The sequence below is a fragment of the Agelaius tricolor genome, unplaced genomic scaffold (genome assembly GCF_023055355.1).
Source record: "Agelaius tricolor isolate 1412-34295 unplaced genomic scaffold, bAgeTri1.0.p SCAF_32, whole genome shotgun sequence".
Lineage (NCBI taxonomy): Eukaryota > Metazoa > Chordata > Aves > Passeriformes > Icteridae > Agelaius > Agelaius tricolor.
In genome coordinates this window covers 4035417-4055279 of record NW_027269292.1, presented here as the reverse complement: position 1 = coordinate 4055279, position 19863 = coordinate 4035417, and the positions used below count along the sequence as shown (strand labels likewise).

Sequence of the window (19863 nt, the reverse complement as noted above, 5' to 3'; positions counted from 1 at the left end):
CCTTTTAGGTGATTCACTCGTCATTTGTTGAATTGTATTTGTTTTACCTTTTTCATCACTGGGGAAAGTCATAACTAACCCTGATCCTTTAGGCATATTTACAGAATTTTATACTGACACATCATCACCCAGCAAAGCACTTAGACATGTGGGAGAGTCACTGACTTCAATGTATATATTCAAGCTTAAGGTTAAGCTGCTGTAGCAGCATATTATAGAATAATTCTAAAAACACTTTAGCACACAGGCAGTTCAGGGAGACACTACCAGAGTGCTTAGACTTTGCCAGGCCTCCTCACTGGCAGAGAAAAATTTATCTATATTAATTACATGTTATTTAGGAAAAAAATAAGTTTAAAAAACCCCTAATAATAGGCCAGGACTAGTGTAAAAAGAACTGTGCTACAAATGAAGGCACTAAAATCACTGGAAAGGGGGAAAAAGCCTGATTAAAACCCTGTAGTAAATTTATTTCTCTTTACCTGCCTGAAAAGCTCAGGAAGTAACCCAGATTATGTGTAAAACCTACCTTTGTATTTCTGTATTGCTTTTCTAAAAAAGAAATACGTATTTCAAAAGATAATACCCACCCAAAAGAAGGGGTTTTGAGACCAATATGCCAAAGTTTAGAGATTATCTGGATAGGGTGCAACTCTTTAGCCAGGATTAAGCAGTGTCTCTGAGTTTGCAGTTCAGGTAATTGTTTAGAAGACAGGCAATTTGCAGAAATGTGGTTTTACCAGGTGTGCAATGCACAGGAGAAAGCAGAAGAAAGCAATGGATTATGTAAATTATTAAGATAACAACTTGACCTCATGCAAAACTACAGCATTTTGAGTATGTCTCATTTTGTCATTTTAAAAAGAAAACAAAGCAGCAAACTCCTCAATATAACACAAACCTGAGATTTAAAGCTTTTACTAGGTTGAGAGCCTGGTCTAGCACAGCAGTTCTGAAATCCAAGCAAGGAAATTTCAGCAGAAATTGATGAAGAAAGATCTGCTTTGTGCAGTACTTTTCAGAGCAAAAATTTCTATTTACTTTGTATAAACTTCAGAGGAAATTTCTTGAAATATCTGCTCTGTGTGGGTGTTAAAAGTGAATGTTCCAAGAGGCCACAGAGAGAAAGATTGGACAGATGCTGTCAGCAAGGGGACCACAAGAAAAGTTGCAATCGACCAATTATTAACAGTGAGCTACCAAAAAACCCCAAAGCCAAGCGTGTCCAAGTAACTTGGGGGATTTGATTTAAACCCACACAAGTAAAGAAATTCAGACATCAGGGTGAAACTGTTTTATTGAGCCAAGCAGCCCTGACAGATGATGGATGTGTTGTGTCTGCCCCAGAAAGGGCTGAGGAGCTGGGCCCAGCTCTTGCCAGGAAAATGCCCCAGCTACAGCAAAGCCACCTTAATACAAAACATGTCCCCAAATCTTGAGACTATTCTGCAGGCCAATAAATACTATATGACATAATCAATTTTGTCAGTCTGACAAAATTTATTATGACATTTAGGTTAAAAACTTCTTACCTTGCCCTACACTACCTACATGTTCCTGCTGCAACAATTAAAGCAATTTCCCTCATCCCTTTGCTTAAAAATTCAGAAATCCTCAATTATTCCAACTGTCCTTAACAAATGGACCAAGAACCATTTTTGTATTGACATTGGATTGAGTCTGGCATGGAGAGGCTGCCTTGATTCCACTCACATGGGGGTGACAAGGACAAAAGGTAAAATAGAGGTAGAAATGGAAAGGATCTCTTCCTGCAGGTCTGACGTGGATTAAATGTTACTTTTTGAGCTTTAACCATTTCCTGCTTTTCAGGTTCAGATGGAAAGACAAAAAAAAAGAAGAGGCCTTTTTTGGTGTGTCTTTCTTTCTTTCTTTATAAATAAGGCTCTCAAAAATTACAAAATTAGTAATTTAAAATTACTTGCAAGGTATTTAGGACAGAGAGAATTATCTCTGATTTACCACAGAATTGTGGAATTGGTGAGGGTGGAATGGACCACTTTAAAGAATTAACACCCAGAGCTGGTTGTTCAGGATCAGCCCAGTCAGGTTTTAAGTAGCTCCAAGGATGGAGACTCTACAACCTCTCTGTATGCAAATGAATGTGTAAAAATACTGGTTAGATTCTAGAAATAGAATATAAGACATATTTACCAAAGATTCTGATAAAGCAGTGTGAAAAAGTGACAGCCAATAAATGTCACAATTGAGTCACAATTTTGGACAAGTGTTACAGAGAATAAGACTCAAAGGAGATGAAAAGCTGAAATCAAGAGTTTTAAATATTTTGAAGTGTTGGTAAAACAGTAAAGTTTGTAGTTTCTTGTTATTGTCTCACTGATAATTTCTGTCTAGATTAGAGGCTGCTAAAGCCTTCTTTGTAGTGTTTTTATTGATTTTAAAAGACTGTTATTGGACTGCTGGCTGCAAACACACTTTGCAGTGCAAGGCAAACATTCTGCTATGGCTGGGAGCAATGAGGAGAATGACACCTCCACACAAATCCTTGTGGCAATTTTTTTCTTATTAAAAGCTTAACTTCTGGTTGCATCTCCATCATTTTTCACACTTCAGTACTACCTGTCAGTCAAACTGAAAGCTGAAGTATGTAAAAATCATCCAGCCTTACCATTTTTAAGCATATATGTAAATTCAACACTCATTTCATCTTTTGAGTTCTCTGAAGACCAAATATTCAAGTCAAAACCAGTCTGCTTCCAGGACACTGCCATTCTTCAAGGTGATGTTTTGGGCAGAAATGCAGAACTGGTGGGGATCAATGATAAAGATGAAGAAACCTTGGGTGACACCACCTTTAACAGAAATTCAAGTGCTGGCTGTGCAATGATTCTGTGAGATGTGATGGAGCACCTCACCTTCCTTCCCACTGGCTGAAGGAGGACTTGGTCCTCTGGGGTCCTCAGGAAATGACGATGGAGATGAAAAAGATAAAATTCAGAACTCAAAAAGCCCCACCTCTATTTTCCAGCTTAATGCCCTGTAGTTTCTCAGTTAAAATCTGCAAGAAGACACTGGATGTTCCATTCAGCAACAGGATCTGACTTCTCTTGGTCATCAAAACCAGCAGTAACTCAACTTTTCACCAAGCTCCCCAGTGGAACAGGTTCACCTGAGCTCCCTGCTGGCCACCTACCTGCGTGGACCTGGCCAGTTTGAGGCTGAACTCCTCCTCCGCCTGCTTCAGCCGCCTGTTGGCCTGGAACACACACAAAGGAGACCCCGTTAGCTCAGGCACAGGGCGTGCACAGACACTTTGCCACCTTGGCACCTCCTCCTCCTCCTCCTCCTCCTCCTCCTCCTCGTGCCCATCGCCGAGCGCCGGCCCCGCGCCAGCCCCAACGCCCTTCTGTGGCAGCCAGAAAACCGCCAGGGCTGGCCTTTGATCTCGGGCCAACTATTCATCACTTGAAAGAGGGGAGAAATTGTACCTCTGCTGCCAATTATTAGCAAAACATAAAGGGTTCTGCGGATTAAAAAAAAAAAAAAAAGAAAAAAAAGGAGAGAAGGAGAGCGTGCGTGTGTGTGTGTGTGGGGCAGGGGAAGAAGGCAACACATATAAATGAGTTTATTAGGATGAATTTGTTTCTGAACAGAGGGGGGAAAAATGAGGAGAAAATCCCAGGCAATGTGACATGGGGGATGCAGCTTCACCTCTCAGTTCTGTGTCTGCAACTGTCCCTTGTCCCATTGCTCATCCCTTCCTAGGAAAGGTGGGAATTACACTGAAAGGTGGGAATTACACTGAAAGGTGGGAATTACACTGAAAATCCACCCAAGATGCAGCATGGACATACAACTCTTTCCTTACCCCGGCTTTTTTTTTTCACAAATCAAAGCTAAAGAATAAACCAAACTGAAAACAAGGCTGCTTGGTCATATCACAATCAAACCAGCAAATATTTCTATAACCTCAGGAAAAATACCCCTTAAAGTTTTTTTTTCTCCTCAAATAATTTAATTTCAGAAATAATTTGATAATAGTGATGTTAATTAAAAAAAAAATGCAATTTCATTTCAGGGGAGAAACTTGATTTGTATTTTTCTTGCAGAAACCAGCCCAGCCCAGCCCCACCACTCTGTCCTCAGGTGAACTGCTCGGCGCTCTCATCTCCTTGGCTCTCACACTTGAGGACAGGTGTCTAAGACAAATATTTTCTTAGGGGGGACAAAATATCACACAGCTGAGTTCTGAAGCAAATTTAAGCTGATTAAGTTTTCAAAACCTATCTGACCTCCTGCTCAAACCTTTGATCTGTCGTCCTTGGTTTTACGGCACCGCATCCAGCGCCCGAATGCCGGCTCCTGCCAGCCCCTCTTTGGGGGGACCAAAAAACCCCACAGGGGCCCCCAGAGCCTCTGAACCCTGCATGGATCCAGCTCAGGCTCCATCTCTGCAGACTCCAGGGATTTCAGGCAGGCAAAGAGTCTTATTGATTTTGCTGGGCTATAAATCGAGGAGCTTAGAGCCGCGGATCGTCATGGTAGGGCTGGAATCATCCTCGGCAATCCGGGCAGCTCTGTAAGGTGCAGCTCAGCCTAAGAATATTACAGCCAGTTCAAAGTAATCCTAAACTTTACATGAAATTGCAATTTCAGATCCTCAATCCCTTCAAATTCCAAAATTATGAAACATATGGATGTCTCCATCTGTTTGTTGGCACTAAGGAATCTACTATAAGAAGTTGGCAAAACCAATTATCAAATTTGTGCATCATTTTTGAGATGACATTATGGCTTGGTTTTGTTATAAACAGAGATAATGGCAGTACACATTGGCTTGAACCAGCATCTAGAAGAATTCTGGAGCACCAGACAAATTAAATTTCACTTTTTCTCCATTTATCACTCAAAAGTGAACCACAAACACTGTAAGGGCCCATGGTGGGGGTGCATAAATAAAAGGAGTGGTGACACAGCCCCAGCTATCCCAGGGAGCTCTGTCCATGCTCTGTTTCTCCTTGTACTCGGGCTGACCCATGTTAACACTCGTTCCATTGTACTGCAGCCTAGTTTCAGATGATGTTTTACCACCACTGCATGTCATAAAGTGACTGAAACTGCCAGTTTATCTTTAGAGAAAAAAAGTAAAAAAATAAATTACAGCAATAGCATAAATTACTGTTAGTCCCAGAAAGGGAGAGGGACTCGTCAGCAAGGCACTGCACAGATCACGTTACAGCTGCTCTCGCTCAACTTGCCTGGGGTAAAAGTCCTCATCTTTCATAGAAGCAGCTTTATAACCTCCTGAACCCACAGATGAAATCCCAATAAATAATAAAGAACCACTCATGAGTTCCATAAACAAATTAGAATTTGTTTGTTCACACTGAGTAGAATCAGGCTGACCTCTGAGACAGGACAGAGGTGATCCAGAAGAAAGATACTCTGAATTTCATTATTGTTTTATTCTTTTGTTCCTAACTAAAGGCAAAGAATGGATACCCTACCAGTTTACTTAAAAGGAATTGCAACATTTTATTTTATAATGGCTTTAACAACTTCCAGTTAGCAAAATATTTATAAGTTTTGTCTCCCAGTCACCAAAAACCAATAAATTCTTGCATTTTCTTCCAGCCCCAAACATTTGAGGCGTCTGAATTTCAGAGGTAGAGTTCCCAAAGTTTCCCCTGGAGACAGCACAAGCACAGCTCCATGGGCTCTGGTTGACTAAAACTGGTTATATTGGCCTGGGGGCACTAAAAACTGTGGACAGTCCCTGCCAGTACCTCAAAGGGTCTTACAGGAAGGCTGGAGAGGGACTTTCACAAGGGATGGAGTGACAGGAAAAGGGGAATGGCTTCCCACTGATGGAGGGCAGGGTTAGATGGGATTTTGGGAAGGAATTGGCCCTGGTAGGGTGGACAGGCCCTGGCACAGGTGCCCAGAGCAGCACTGGCTGCCCCTGGACCCCTCAAGTGCCCAAGGCCAGGCTGGACACTGGGGCTGGGAGCAGCCTGGGACAGTGGAAGTGTCCCTGCCATGGTAGGGGTGGAATGGGAGGATCTTTAAGGTCCCTTCCTACCCAAACCATTCCATAATTCTGTGGCTCCTGCTGACTTCAGCTTTTCCCTGAGGTCTGTAACACCCAGCAGCTCTTGCATCATCACAAACCACACCAGCAGCTCTGATGAAGGCACAGACCACAATTTACAGCACTGAAAAGATCCAACTCACGGGGCTCACCCTCTTTTCCACTGCCATCTTTTAACTGCAGAAATATGAAGCTTCTCCTTTCTCAAAACCTGCAACTAAAACTAATTTAGCACCTCCTTATACAGGCTGTTGCTTTGCAACCAAGGCAGACACAAACCACCTTCCCTGGGGCACTGCTACGCACAGAAAATGTCTTTTTACTCTTTTTTGTTTTAAGGAATGAGTAAATACACACAGAGCTGTGGTCAGGGAACATCAGGGGGGATTTATAAATGAGAGGGTTCACACTGGCCTGGTGCACACACCCACAGCAGTTTCCTGGGCTCCTTCTTTTCCAGCTGGCTGCTGGGTGCACGTGCTGCAGGAAGCACGAGCTGTTTCTGAATTATTTTAAGGGCATTCCCTCCCTTTCAGGTTAGCTGCTATTTCAGACACATAATGAATAAGAATCCAAGTGGAAGGTGAACATTTGGAGGGTCAGCCAGTGTTCATTAAAGTCAAGCTCTTTTTATAGCAATGGGCAGCACTGCAAATAGAGTTAATGGTCTGAAACCAGTTTTCAGTGTGTGAGAGGTGGCTGCTGAAATTCCCACTTGGCAGAAGCTTGTCAGAAATATCAATTGGAATATCCATTTTTGTAATGAAAAAGATTTAAATTGGATAAGCAGCAGAGGAATTCCACTGATTCAAAAACTGACTCCTGTTTAGTTTCACACAGTTAATACATATTTTAGCTAAAATTAGCTGATTATGATGATTTGACATGCAGTTATTTAATATTACAGAGGACTTTTGCATTAAAAAGATTATGCCCTTGTTGCAGTTAATTGGTTTTAAAAACCAACTGTAATTCTTTAACAAGCCTTAAAGCATCATATTGTGGTTGCTGAGCAAAACTGCATCGACTTCAACAAAACATTTCATGTAAAAATGAAAACAAAAAAATTAAAAATTAAACCAAAAAATTAAAATTATTAGCACTCCAGATGTGGTGTCTGAATTAATGGACGCTCTTCTAACACAGCCCCATTTTCACTTTCTCCTTTCATGGAACAGAACAGCATCAGTTGAAGAGCCCAGGATCTATGACAGGACCACATGACAAAAGCACACCGTGTCCTACCCCAATTACCAACTATTTAGAAGCCATTTGAAGGTATGAGGTGCATCAGAGGGAACTTTCAGCTCCAGTTCCACTCAGTGGAGCACAAGCCCTGACCAGCCCCAGGTCCCTCTGGGCTTGGCAGCCACGGGGACAATTCCATCCTCCAGCAACACCCACGGAGGCTTTTGGGATGCCTTGGGTTTTTGTCAATAATGAAGCTGTTCAGAAGCCTTGGAACATTACAAACCTGTGCATTGGGCAAGATACTGGGGAAAAATCCTTCCCTGTGGGGTGGCACTGGGTGAGTTTTCAGACCCCTTCCAACCCCAACAATCAGAGTTTAGTGATGGGCTTGGCAGTGCTGGGTTTGTGGTTGGACTCCATGACCTTAGAGGTCTTTTCCAATCTGAATAATTCCACGTTTCTCTATCTTCCAGCCTTGGAAAGAGCTCTCATAACTAGAGTTTTATACATATATACACACACACAACACCATAATCACTGATAGAGAAGCAGCAGATTAAAGAACTTTTCTGTTTAGGGCAGTCGCTATGAAAGAATCATTTTTCAAAATGCCTGCAACTAGCTAAAAGTGGCCATCCATAAGCTGATCCTCCATAATTAGTTAGATAAAAGTGTAAGCAAACTTAAAAAAAAAAAAAAAAAAGAAGAAGAAAAAAAAGGAGGAAAAAAAATCAAAGGGTGGGGGAAGAAGAAGAAAGAAAACTTGCTCCAGGGAAGAAGCAACTGTTCTCTGATGTGCAGCAAGGAATTTAACATCAAAGAACTAATGTAAATGGGGCCCATTTACCTCAAAAAACAACACACCACTCCACATTCTGGAATATTTCTATTTTAAGTTTGACAGCATTATGCTTTGTACCAAAATTCAAGATTGTGTAATTTGATAGATGTCAGGAGAAAATGACCTTCAGAATGGCTAATGGTGGCAATCTTTGTTATTAAGTATGTTAAAACTCTCTGTACAATATCTGTTTAAACTTCAGAGATCAGCAGATCACCTTTAAAGTTCATCTGATTGTACATAAAAATTCCATTTTGACTCAAAGCCTGAAGCATGCATTTTCCTTATGTGCCTCTAACACTGACAGTGGGTGACTTCCTACACCAAACTCCTGCTCTTTCTCCCCACCAATCAGACAGAAATGAAAGCTGGATCTCCGTTCAGCAGTGAAAATAGCACACACAGTTCAAATATGTAATCTGAACCACCCAAAAGACCATTAAAAATAGTTGAATACCCAAAATGATGTTAACAGAATAATTAGTCAAGTACCAAATGACTTCAAGGGTTTTGAAAATGAATGATAGAAATCCCAAAATCCTATTAATATTCTATTTTACATTTCACTTTTCGAGGTCTACAAATCTTTTCCTTTTTATTTTTTTATTCATTAAACATACATCTTTAGGAGAAAAAAAAACTCTCTCATTCATGTGTGAAGTACTTTTCATTGGGAAAAACCCAAGAATGAATAGAAATGCCTTTGCCAGTACCTGCACAGAGAATTGCCTTTCTGCAGCACATTGCAGTTCTGTGCTCAATGGGGGCCCACTGAGAAGCTGCTTCTGCAAACTGTGCCCTAGGAAAACTCCAAATTCCAGACTTCTCATTTAAACCAACAGAGCATTTCTAATAATTCTGAAATTATGCAGAGGGATTAAATACAGGCATTTTGAACTCACCCAGAAAGTCTTGTGTGGGACTCCAGCTTCAGGGTGGCTGATGCCCAGGGTACACCAGCCTTGCACCAGGGCACAATTATGACCTTCATCTAAATGGAATTAATCAGCATCTAAACATTCCCCAGCATCACTAATGCTGATTTCCAGTCAATATTGCTGTCAGCCAGGCACATTATTTCAAACAAACTGGCCTGAAATACCAGCCTTGCATACAAGACAAGGATTTAAAACCAGATTAACAGCACATTTTGCCACATGCAATTGTTTAATGCTTGAACTACCCTTTATAGAAGACAATACTGGTGAGTGCATCAGGCACTTGAAGGGCTGGCAGAGAATTGTGGTTTAATCTGAGGCTGGGACAGGGTTTAATCTGAGGTTCTGGGACTTTTTACCAAAAGATTGTTGGGTGTGATAAGCTCTGGGCTGGGATCATGGACAGCACAGGCAGAGATGGCTGATTTTGGTTTGATTTACTCTCATCAGTCATCTGTGAGATGAGTATTGGTGAAATCAGTGTGGTGTTTTGTGGTGACAGAAATTCCTGCAAATGAAGAGATTCAAATGATCATCACAGATGTCACTGCTTCTCATCTGCCATCCATCACACTGGGCAGCTGGGGTTGAGATTTCTCTTTATCTTCCTATTTCACCAATTTTGGGGTCAGGTTTTATATTTATGGCACGATTCTTCCCACAGCTCCACATTCAAACAAGATGGAGTAAAGTGAAGGTGGGGAGACTCCAACACTCTCCACTTCAGAGTCCTTAAATCACATTCCTGGATCACCATTTTAAATTTCCTGCTTTTCTCCCGTTCCATCCAACCAAAGATGGTTATTTAAACTGAGTTTAAGATGTTACATCAAAAGTGCTGCCATGTTCTTTTTCAGAGTTTGAACAAAGAAAATGTGCAGCCAACAGGAATTATTTGGGTTTTGACAAGCTGCCTTCACCCCTGAGAAATGCAGGCACCTCGCTCCTCTCATGAGCTCGGGCTCTCCCCCACTCTGACATAAAGAAGGTTCCAGAATTCCTCGGGCAAAGGAAACCAAACCACGAGGGGACAGGCTGGGAAACACCTTGGAAGATGTTTCACATCAAGTCAAAGCTAAAGCTTCCTCCATGCATGGAAGGCAACAGTCCCAAGATGTGACACTGATCCTCGACTTGACTCAGTTAAAGACTATTTAATCTGAGTTTCACAAAACATGATTCTTTATGAAACTGGAGATTTCTGAAACCCCGGCACTTTATCATTATTTATCAGCTAAATTCACACACCCTGATTTTTGCCAAGGAGAGACTTTTGGGCTCCTGAAAGAATTATAAAGGGATAAGAATGAAGTCTTTAGATTTTGCATTGTCTTAAGTTGAGTCTTGTGGCAAGAACAAGCATTTATTAAGAAGACAATGAGTAGAAAAACATTCTATGTATGTATCATTTTAAGACAGAATCTTTGCTATTAAATAGAAGCAAAAGTGGGAACAAAGGACAAACTGTACCCCTGAATTAACTTGGCATCAATAAATTAACTTGGTATCACAAAGTTAACTCAGAGTTTTGAAGTTACATCGTTAGACAAGAGCCCCACAAAAGTTAACTTCTACAGCTGGAACAACAGACACTGAAAATACAACCATATCCCCCAATAAATCTGTGATCTGAGGCCATCAGTGCTCCTTAGAAAGATTATGTTGGATTAATTTTTGTATTTTAAATATGACAAAGCTTCCCCAAAAGAGAGACAACTTCCTGGAGCCAGAGCGCGTTACTGAGCCAAGGAGAAACTTCCCAAGTCCAGCAAAGGCCAATTAAAAAGAAAATGGAATATATTGCTCCATCATCAAAGCAATTAAAAACATAAATAAGGCATTGCACGACTCTTAACATTCCCAATGTTTAATTATTTATCTGTTCTCTGTCCTGCAGCTGTAGGTCAGAATTAACTCCTCTGAACTAAATACAGGAGAACTCTTTTGGGGATTTGTACCTTATTCATTTTCAAGCAAACATTTAAATTCATTTCAAATTCACACAAGAACTGCAACAGTTTCACCTAAATCAGATTTTCTACAAGTTAAACACCCCTCCTACACTCAGATGTGATTGTGAAACTACTTTGATCTCTCTTCCCAAATTTATTGCTGTGTGTAATCCATGACAAAATATAATGTGATTTACTGTATCTCTATATGACAGCCCAGCAGCTGACAGAACTTAATAATTTAGCATAAGAAAAAAACCCTTCTGGCACCAAAATATACAAATCATAATTGAGGCACTTTAGTATCATGTTACAATGAAGCACATACAGACTGATCATAAGAACTTCAAAACAATTAGAATTCTTTCTCACCCATTTAATGAAGGTGGGTTTTACTCCATGACATGTTCTGCAGCTGTAAGCAAGTCATTTTGGAGCACTTTTCTTTCTTCATATTAATGACTCTGAAGGACTAATAGCATTGTTTTACCCCTTCCCTATTTCCCAAACACTCCTTCTCCAAAAAGAAGAAGAAGAAAAAAGCCACCTGCAGCTTTTCTCTATTATAATGATATGAAGAAAGAGCAAATGAGTGTAAACAATGTCTTCAAAATGTGCCATATTTAAAAACACAATTATTATGTTTTACATTAATTTGGTCTTGATCACTGAGCATTTTTCCTAAACAAAGCTGTTTGGAAATCTGTTTTATCTTGTTGTGCTGACCTAAGCAGGGATGTGATGGCCACATTCCATGGGGCACCTTGTGCTGACTCTGGGCTTTGGGGGACTTGAGAAAGCCTTTGTGCAAAGGATACATCACCCCAGATACTCCCAAGCAAAGTAGGAATGTGGAGCTCATGGATACAGGAGGATTTTCTACCTCTAATTCCAAGGAACAAACACCAAGTTACTCTTGTTAGCACAACCAAAACCACAGAGGAGCCCCAGTGAAACCAGCAGGGACTGACTGGGATGCAGGAGCAGGGAATCCTTCCTGTCACACCTGACCAGGAACCCAGGCCTCACTCCAGAATTCTCAACAAATCTAAGAATGAATTGGCTCAGTTGGTAAAATAAAAAAAATCCATCAGTAATCTCATGTTACAGTCAGCACCACACTGGAAAAAGGCCAATGTTTTCCAAATATTATCAAGTACCCAGGAATGTGAGGATAGATAAAATTAGATAAATAAATTTGATAAAACTGGACCTACAAGCAATCAGCCTTTTCCAAGACACAAGGTATTGGGCAAAAAGGGAGAGCATGAGGTAATGATTCAACTGGGCTTTTAAAAGTATTTAATAAAGCTGAAATAATAAGCAATTGTGTATTACAAGATAAAGTCAGTGTATTACAGGTTGTTTGGAGAGCGAAGAAAGGCTCGGGAAACGATTGAAAAAATAATTGAAACAGTTGTTCTGCCACTGGCAAAACCTCAGCATTCACCTTATCCACCATCCCCAGGACTTTGGGAGTCTTGATCTTATGAATCCACTCTGAAGGATAAAAGCTGGAAGTTCTGGGATGGAGAAGAGGCAGCATGTGCCCAGGTGCTGCAGAACGGGGAGGGGGCTTTGGGCACACACTTGAAAAAGAAAGAGGAGACAGAGACAACAAAAAAACCCCACCTGTGAATGCTTCTTCAACAGACACTTCAGATGAACTCCAGTTGGTGAAAAATCCACTAAACCCTAAAAAACCCAGGCAAGCTTCTCCAACAACTACCCAGCTATCACTGATATGACAGGACATGAGTAAAGTGTGCTGAAAGATGGGCCACATGATTGAGCTTCAATTTTAATCCCATCAGTCCCTGCCCTGCTGAAAGCCATCTTTTTAATTCCATGTTTTGTCATAATTTATCATTTAGCTCTTGTCTGGTTCTCATTTCTCATTGCTTCAATCATTTTCATTTTTGACCCTGTGGTGCAATCTGTGAATGCAAATAATGGTGCTTGACCTCCCTGCAGACATTAATGAAGATATTAAAAAGTGAGCCTGTTGCTCATGGGTGCACATTTTTTTCCCCCACAGTGACAGTTATACCAACTTCTCCTGGCTCCTAACTCTGGAACCAGATTTATGAATACAGCTGATGAGCACAAATCTGATTTGTTGTTTTCTGGATTGTTTTTTCAGAGTTTTTATTTTTATTTAAAGGAGATAGGAGCAGTGTAACTCTGTGAATAACTGCAGCTCTTGCTTTGAAACATCTCCAGTAGGGAGAGTGCCATAAATTCTGTTTAGTCCTATTTGAGAGAAATATCCCTGAGATGATTCTACCATCTTTTTCTTCATGTTTGGCTCTGTTGATTGAAGACTCTTCCAAATGGCTCCCCTGAGGGATGATGCAATTCCTGTCACCGTGCTCTTGGTCCACCACCATCCTGCCTTTTCTTTGGAGGAATGAGAAGGAGCAGGGCAAAAAGGGACACACTACAGAGGAAACTGCTTTCAAAAGGATTTGTGGAAAGGCACTATCAAAACAGATTAAATAATCTGCATTCTTTGTGCTAATATACATTAAAAATATTTCCTCTTTGTGAAATACATTTCTTCTTGATCTTTTGGCATCATGTTTTGCTTTTACTTGATCTTTTGGCATCATGTTTTGCTTTTTCTTGATCTTTTGGCACCACATCTCTGGTTTTGCTAGATTTTCTCCAACAAAGCCAAATGTACTACACTCATTTTTATTAATATTAGTTGGTGAATCACTATGGCTGTGTCAGAAACGTTCAAGAACCAAATGTAATTTAATGTACACAGGCTCTACAAAACAAAACCAATAAAAATATTACTGCTCTGGAACAGAGAGATAACATCAGAGACAACAGTTCTTGGATTATAATGAAAAAAAATTAGGAGACTTGGGAAACATCCAACTCTTCTTGGTAAGAATTGGAGGCTCTTTAAATTATTCATAGCTGGAGCCTAAGCTAAATAATTGATGTAATAGACTCAAAACAAGTTTAAAAAAATGGCACTTCTACAACTGGTGGGGGTCCTGCTTGCATTCAGCAAGGACAGAAACAGGTCTGCATTACAATTAGACACAATTTAATGAGATCATTACACTTGGGAGGAATACACATCCACCTTTTGTGGCTGACCTATTTGCCCCCATGTAAATAACCAGGGAATCACTGCAGTGAGTGTGAAAACTCATCACAAACAAAGTTCTCTGCAGTAACTGTGGCTTCAGTCTCCAAGTTAATGAAGTGAAAGGTGTCAGATCAAAGGTTCCATCACAGCCAGTTCTCAGAAGGTCTTAGGGACAAAGATGGAACCATTCTTGGTGCTAATGAAATGTGGAGTTGGCAGAGAAGAAGCAGAGCTGGAGAGACAGGACTCAGAAATGGGAACTCATGGAAGGCACAAGATGCTTTTACTTTAGGAGTAACTGCTTAGGGGTAACTCAATACTTTTAATCAAGTATCTCTTGGAGCATCTTTCATCTCAGAAGATGTCATATTCCTTCCCTTCATCTTCTATCTGTCTTTGCCAGTGCTGAACAGTGTGACATCATCTGCAACAGTGCCAGAACAGATACTGTGAATCACAGATATTCCTGCATATGCAGCATGAAAATATGCCCAGGGAGTTACATCCAACTGGGCTGTCCTAGGGCTGTGCTGGGTGAGGAATTAACCCAGCAGCACAGAGCCTGATGCTAAAGCAGGGACTGAAATGTTCCCTAGGGCACATTATCAGTACCTTATTTGCAAATTATATGCAAGAAGTTGCTCAGAAAATAAGCATCCCTCTATAGGACACTGTCTGAAGAGTTTTTCCCCATTACAAAAACATTATATTGCCACAAAACTGTTATATAGAATAATTATTCCTAATTAAGGAAGTGGACACTTACAGAGTGACCTTAACTTTAAGGTCCGTGAGTATCTGAGTTTTATGAGGACTTCACACCAGATACACACACAGATATGCCCAAACTGTGAAATTCAGCTTCCCATTGGATTTTTAAGGAATCTTCACAGAATAGGCACCAAAAAAAAGTAAATTTAGAGAATTAATTTTTCTCCCATATTGCCCTAAATTTCCAGGTAACAAGATCGGGTAGGAAATATTTTCAAAAACAAATTTTAAGGCTCATGATGCAATTAAGGTGCTTTTTCTCCCCCCTCTTGGATAAAATCATCTTCATCAAGGTTCTGTGGACTAGGACCAAGATTTGATACAAGATACAGATGGAGTGATTGTACCAGGTAAAAACTGTATCATCAGATTTGATTTAAAATCACAGAAATCTTGGAGTATAACTAACATCATCATTAAAGTCTACAAGCAGGATCTGCATGGCTCTGGCCAGGTTTATGCCACTTTGGTGCCCCATCTCTCCAGAAGGAACCACTTCACAGCTCCCTTCCATCAGAAGCAGCCCCAAAAATAAAGTGTTTAACTCAGTTTTGGGGTTTTTTTGACTACAGATTTGTCCTATAATCAAATTTCATGTGTGTTCAGTACAGTCAACACACAAAAATGCAAATTGCTTCTCCAAGCAGCACTGACAGAGAATTAGATGTTCCTGGAACCTGCATAAGCCTTGAACAGAATGAGTCAAAATATCTATTTAAATATAGAAAAGAAGTCAATAAAAAGCGAAATGTTGAAAATTATTTAGAGAGAAAAAAAAAAACCCCATCATCATCTTCTCCCACTCCAGTTTACTCATGTGTGCTGCTCAAAGGGAGCTTTTTTATGAGATATTTTCAGCGTTCCAAGGTTGTTTCCTTTGAGCATTGTTAGCCTGTCCACTGCTCTGCTCGGGCCGCGCTTGCTGAACGTTCATTTCCTCTGCCAAGAAAATCCCCCAGAACGTTACAAACAGTGCCAAGCCCCACATCTGCACACACTCAGATTTTGTCTCCTGCTCTCAGTCACTCCTGGCAAAGCTGGAACTGCTCCAAGCTTCGTGCACTCCACTGCACCTGGCTCAGGAGTGCCCCAAGTGCTGCTGCTGCTGCGGCCTGGAGCACACCTGGCCCTGCCCAAAGCAGGAGCCAGCAGCTCCAGGGCTGTGAGCTCCAAACACCCAACAATCATGGGATGGCTTGGGTTGGGAGGGACCTTGAACATCACCCAGTGCCACCCCTGCCCTGGCAGGGACACCTTCCCCTGTCCCAGTGTGCTCCAGCCCTGTCCAACCTGGCCTTGGGCACTGCCAGGATCCAGGGGCAGCCACAGCTGCTCTGGGCACCCTCCTAATGGGGCAAAACAACTTGCAGAAAAATGATCCTAAAACTTGTCAGCTCAACCAGGTATGTACAAAAAATGCTGAAAACACCTCAATATCTTACAGGGGCAAAGCAGGAAAAAAGGTGCACAACCCTCACAGTGTCCCAGGAATCTCCAGCAGACACCAACCCCAAAGTGCTAAGGGAGTGCTCAGGATCTGACACCACAACAAACAATGTCCCAGCCTCACAGATGGGATTTTGAAGCAACAGAAAATTCAAGAGCTCAATAAATCATGTGTCCCTAAATATCAAAAAGATGTCTACAACCACCAACAAACATTTAAATATTCAGTGTGTCTGTAATGAAGACTCTTCCTTCCCCAGTCTCTGCTCCTCACTCTTCTCCTTCTCATCCCCACAGCAGCAGGAGGGCAATGCCAGAGGAATCCTGGATCTTCTTCACCCATTTTCAGTTCTGTTTTTCTTGTCATTGAAGTATGAATCATTTCTTTTCTATTTCCTCATGTTCACGTTAACAACGGTCCACAATGACACAAAGCAATCCACACAGAAATTAACATTATTCCCAGAGCAGATCACAGAGGAATGAGATCCCTCACTTGAGAATGGAGTGACCTTCAGAAAATCTGGCCAGTCAGATGTTCCATGCCTAAACTGTGAAATTCAGCTTCCCATTGGATTTTTAAGCAATCTTCACAGAATTGGCACCAAAAAAAAGTAAATTCAGAGAACAATTTTTTCTTTCATATTGCCCTAAATTTCCAGGTAACCAGATCTGGTAGAAAATATTTTCAAAAATAAATTTCAAGGCTCATGATGCAATTAAGATGGTTTTTTCCCCCTCTTGGATAAAATCATCTTCAGCCAGGTTCTGTGGACTAGGACCAAGATTTGAACTAAATTAGCTGAAACTGCTACTTTTGAGCTTTAAATGGAGTTTGTCCTCAAAGCTACTTCAGTTTTGTATTTTGTGGCCAATTTCCACAGTTCTACAATTGCAAGACAGAAATGAAACAGAATGGGGAATGGAGACTTGAAGGTAATGCCAGGTATTTTCACATGTCTGTGAAAGACTTTTCAACAGAGATACATTTTTCTTTTCCCCTCCTATCTTTTACTCAACATGTGCTCTTCAGATTAGAGTAAAAATAGGGAAGTAGGTTAAAGAAAAAAAATACAATAGCAGTTAATATAGCTTAAAATTAGCAAATTTTTTGAAAAATAGAAAAAAAATCCAACAAATTAAAGGAAACCAGTATTTCTGACAGAAATGACAATTCAAGACTATTAGAGATATTGCCCTATGAAGGATTATTTGTAACTTTAATTTGAGGATGTAAAGAAGTTAACTTTTCTTTTGCTATACTACACATGTAAAAAAAGATCAAAGAAAGAAAAGAATTGAGATTCAAATTCCATTTTTAAGCAAAAATGACAATGTCTTCCTGAGTTAAAATTAATCCTTTAATGATGAATTTCAAAGGTTTAAATACTTTCTGTGACCTTGGCTTTAAATAATTATGCCAAGCAGAGCTTTCCTTACATTCAGAAAAGATTCTGAATTGTTGATCACAGCCATTTTAATGGCTTCAGGCTGGCTGATTTCCAACCTAATCCTCCGAATGCTCTTTAAAATTACAGACCAAGAACCTGACGCAGGTAAATGAAATGTCACTTGCACAAAGGCTGCTCCAACACTCCATGCAGATTGTTAATTTGTGCCACTGCACATCCCCTTGCAAGAAAATGTGTGATTTAGTGCCTTAATGCAACGTACAAAAGAGACTTCAACAACTATCTGCTTACACATACACAGAGTCTACCATAAATATTAAGTAGGGTTTTTTTAGTTTGGCTTTTGAAATAAAACTTGAATGTTTTAGCTCCTTAATGGGGAGGAACACTTGAATTCAAGACAGGGGTCCAAGGGATGCTCAGCAAGCAGGAATGTGGGCAGTGACCCCACAGAACAGAATGGGAGGGAAGCCTTGATCAATCTGAAACATTAATTTCTATTTTCAAATCTTACTCAGAGTCCTTTCTCACCTGATGTACACCACAGGAAAAATTAGACCAGCCACTGTGAGCAATCAGACACAACTTCCTTGCACCCTGAGCCTGAGTTTTTCCCTCCTTAAGAGCTCACCTTCTTAAGGGAGAAAAAGCTTGGCTAGGCAGAACCACCCTTTCCAGTGTCTCTATTCCAGCAGAGGAAGATCAGTCTGCTCCTGGCTGGCTTTACCTCTGAAATCACCTGTGTTTTTCAAGTGCTGTTGGATCCTCATGGCACCTTCCATCCCTGCTGGAAGTGCTGCCCAGCCCCAGCGTGCCCAGAGCAAAGTTTTCCATCAAAGAACCCCAAAACACCCCACACTCCTGCTGTGACTGACATCCCATGGTCTGCATCTGTTTCCTCAACTCAAGTGATCCCTGGGTGATTTTTCCTCAGGGAAGCTTTGCTCAGCTGACCTTTGGGGTGATCCCTCCCCTTCTGCCCCGTGGAGCTGTTTTTTATCCATCCCTTACCTTTCTCAAAGCCGCCTCTGTCTCCGCCGTGTGCCTCCTCTTCAGCTCTGATATCACTTTTTCCATCTCCATCTTCAGGCTGTTCAGTGCTTCCTCCTTGTCTCGAGATGCCTTCAGCTTCTCCTCATCCCTCTGCAGGCTCAGGTCCAGCAGCTGATGGTTCCTCAGGGCGTTGGCCTGGATCAGCTCCTCCCTCAGCTTGCGGATCTGGCTCTCCAAACCAGAGATCACCTGAGAGAAAGAGCAAACAAAGTGACAAAACCCAAACCCACAGCACAAAACCCACTTGGTTTCTGTTGGTGATGGGTATGCCCAACGGGCAGGAAGAATGATGGCAGAACTCCATGATATCAGAAGGCTAATTGATTACTTTATTATACTATATTATACCATAACTATATTGTCAGAACCCAGGAATGATGGCAGAACTCCATGACATCAGAAGGCTAATTGATTACTTTATTATACTATATTATACCATAACTATATTGTCAGAACCCAGGAATGATGGCAGAACTCCATGACATCAGAAGGCTAATTGATTACTTTATTATACTATATTAAGTACTTTATTTTATACTTTATTATACTATATTACTATATTATACTATATTATATATTATACTATACTATAACTATATTGTCAGAACCCAGGAGATTCCTCTGGCTGCCCTGGAGGACTCGAGCCTCTGCCCAGGGGGCTCAGAGACCTTGGCACAGAGCCCAAGACCTCTGTGCCTTTGATCTTGACCTGTGGAAAAAATTACCAACCTTATATGAGGATTTACAAGCCACAAAAGTTTAAGTAGAATGATAGTGAATTCATCACAGGGTGAAAAATAGATTTGTGAAAAACTTTCATTTTTAGAATGGGGGCTTGGGGTCCTAAGATAGAGGAATTTGGGTGTGCCTTGTCTTTTTTCCTTCTTCTTCTTGGCCTCCATGTTCTGGGTGATGTTGGCACTTTTGGATTGGTTTAGAGTAGAAGCTCACTGTCTAACATAGGTGATAGGCATTGGGAAGTTATGGTAAATAATGTACACGTGGTTTTTAGTATAAAAAGATAACAGCAGTGTGCCTCAACCCAACCTGCCAGACAGAGCTTGGCAGGTCAGAGAAAGA

At 40.9% G+C, this 19863-nt stretch overlaps 1 protein-coding gene across 4 annotated transcripts in view; it reads right to left on the bottom strand.

The window, feature by feature from the left end:
• Positions 1-19863, bottom strand: part of CEP112 (centrosomal protein 112) — a 194988-nt gene that overhangs the window by 73584 nt on the left and 101541 nt on the right. For all 4 annotated transcript variants that reach the window (XM_071451527.1, XM_071451526.1, XM_071451529.1 and 1 more), the window contains exons 21-22: positions 18742-18972; positions 3173-3235 (exon numbers count right to left, since the gene is read on the bottom strand). In XM_071451527.1, the coding sequence (XP_071307628.1) occupies positions 3173-3235; positions 18742-18972 (294 nt within the window). The remainder of the gene's footprint in view (positions 1-3172; positions 3236-18741; positions 18973-19863) is intronic.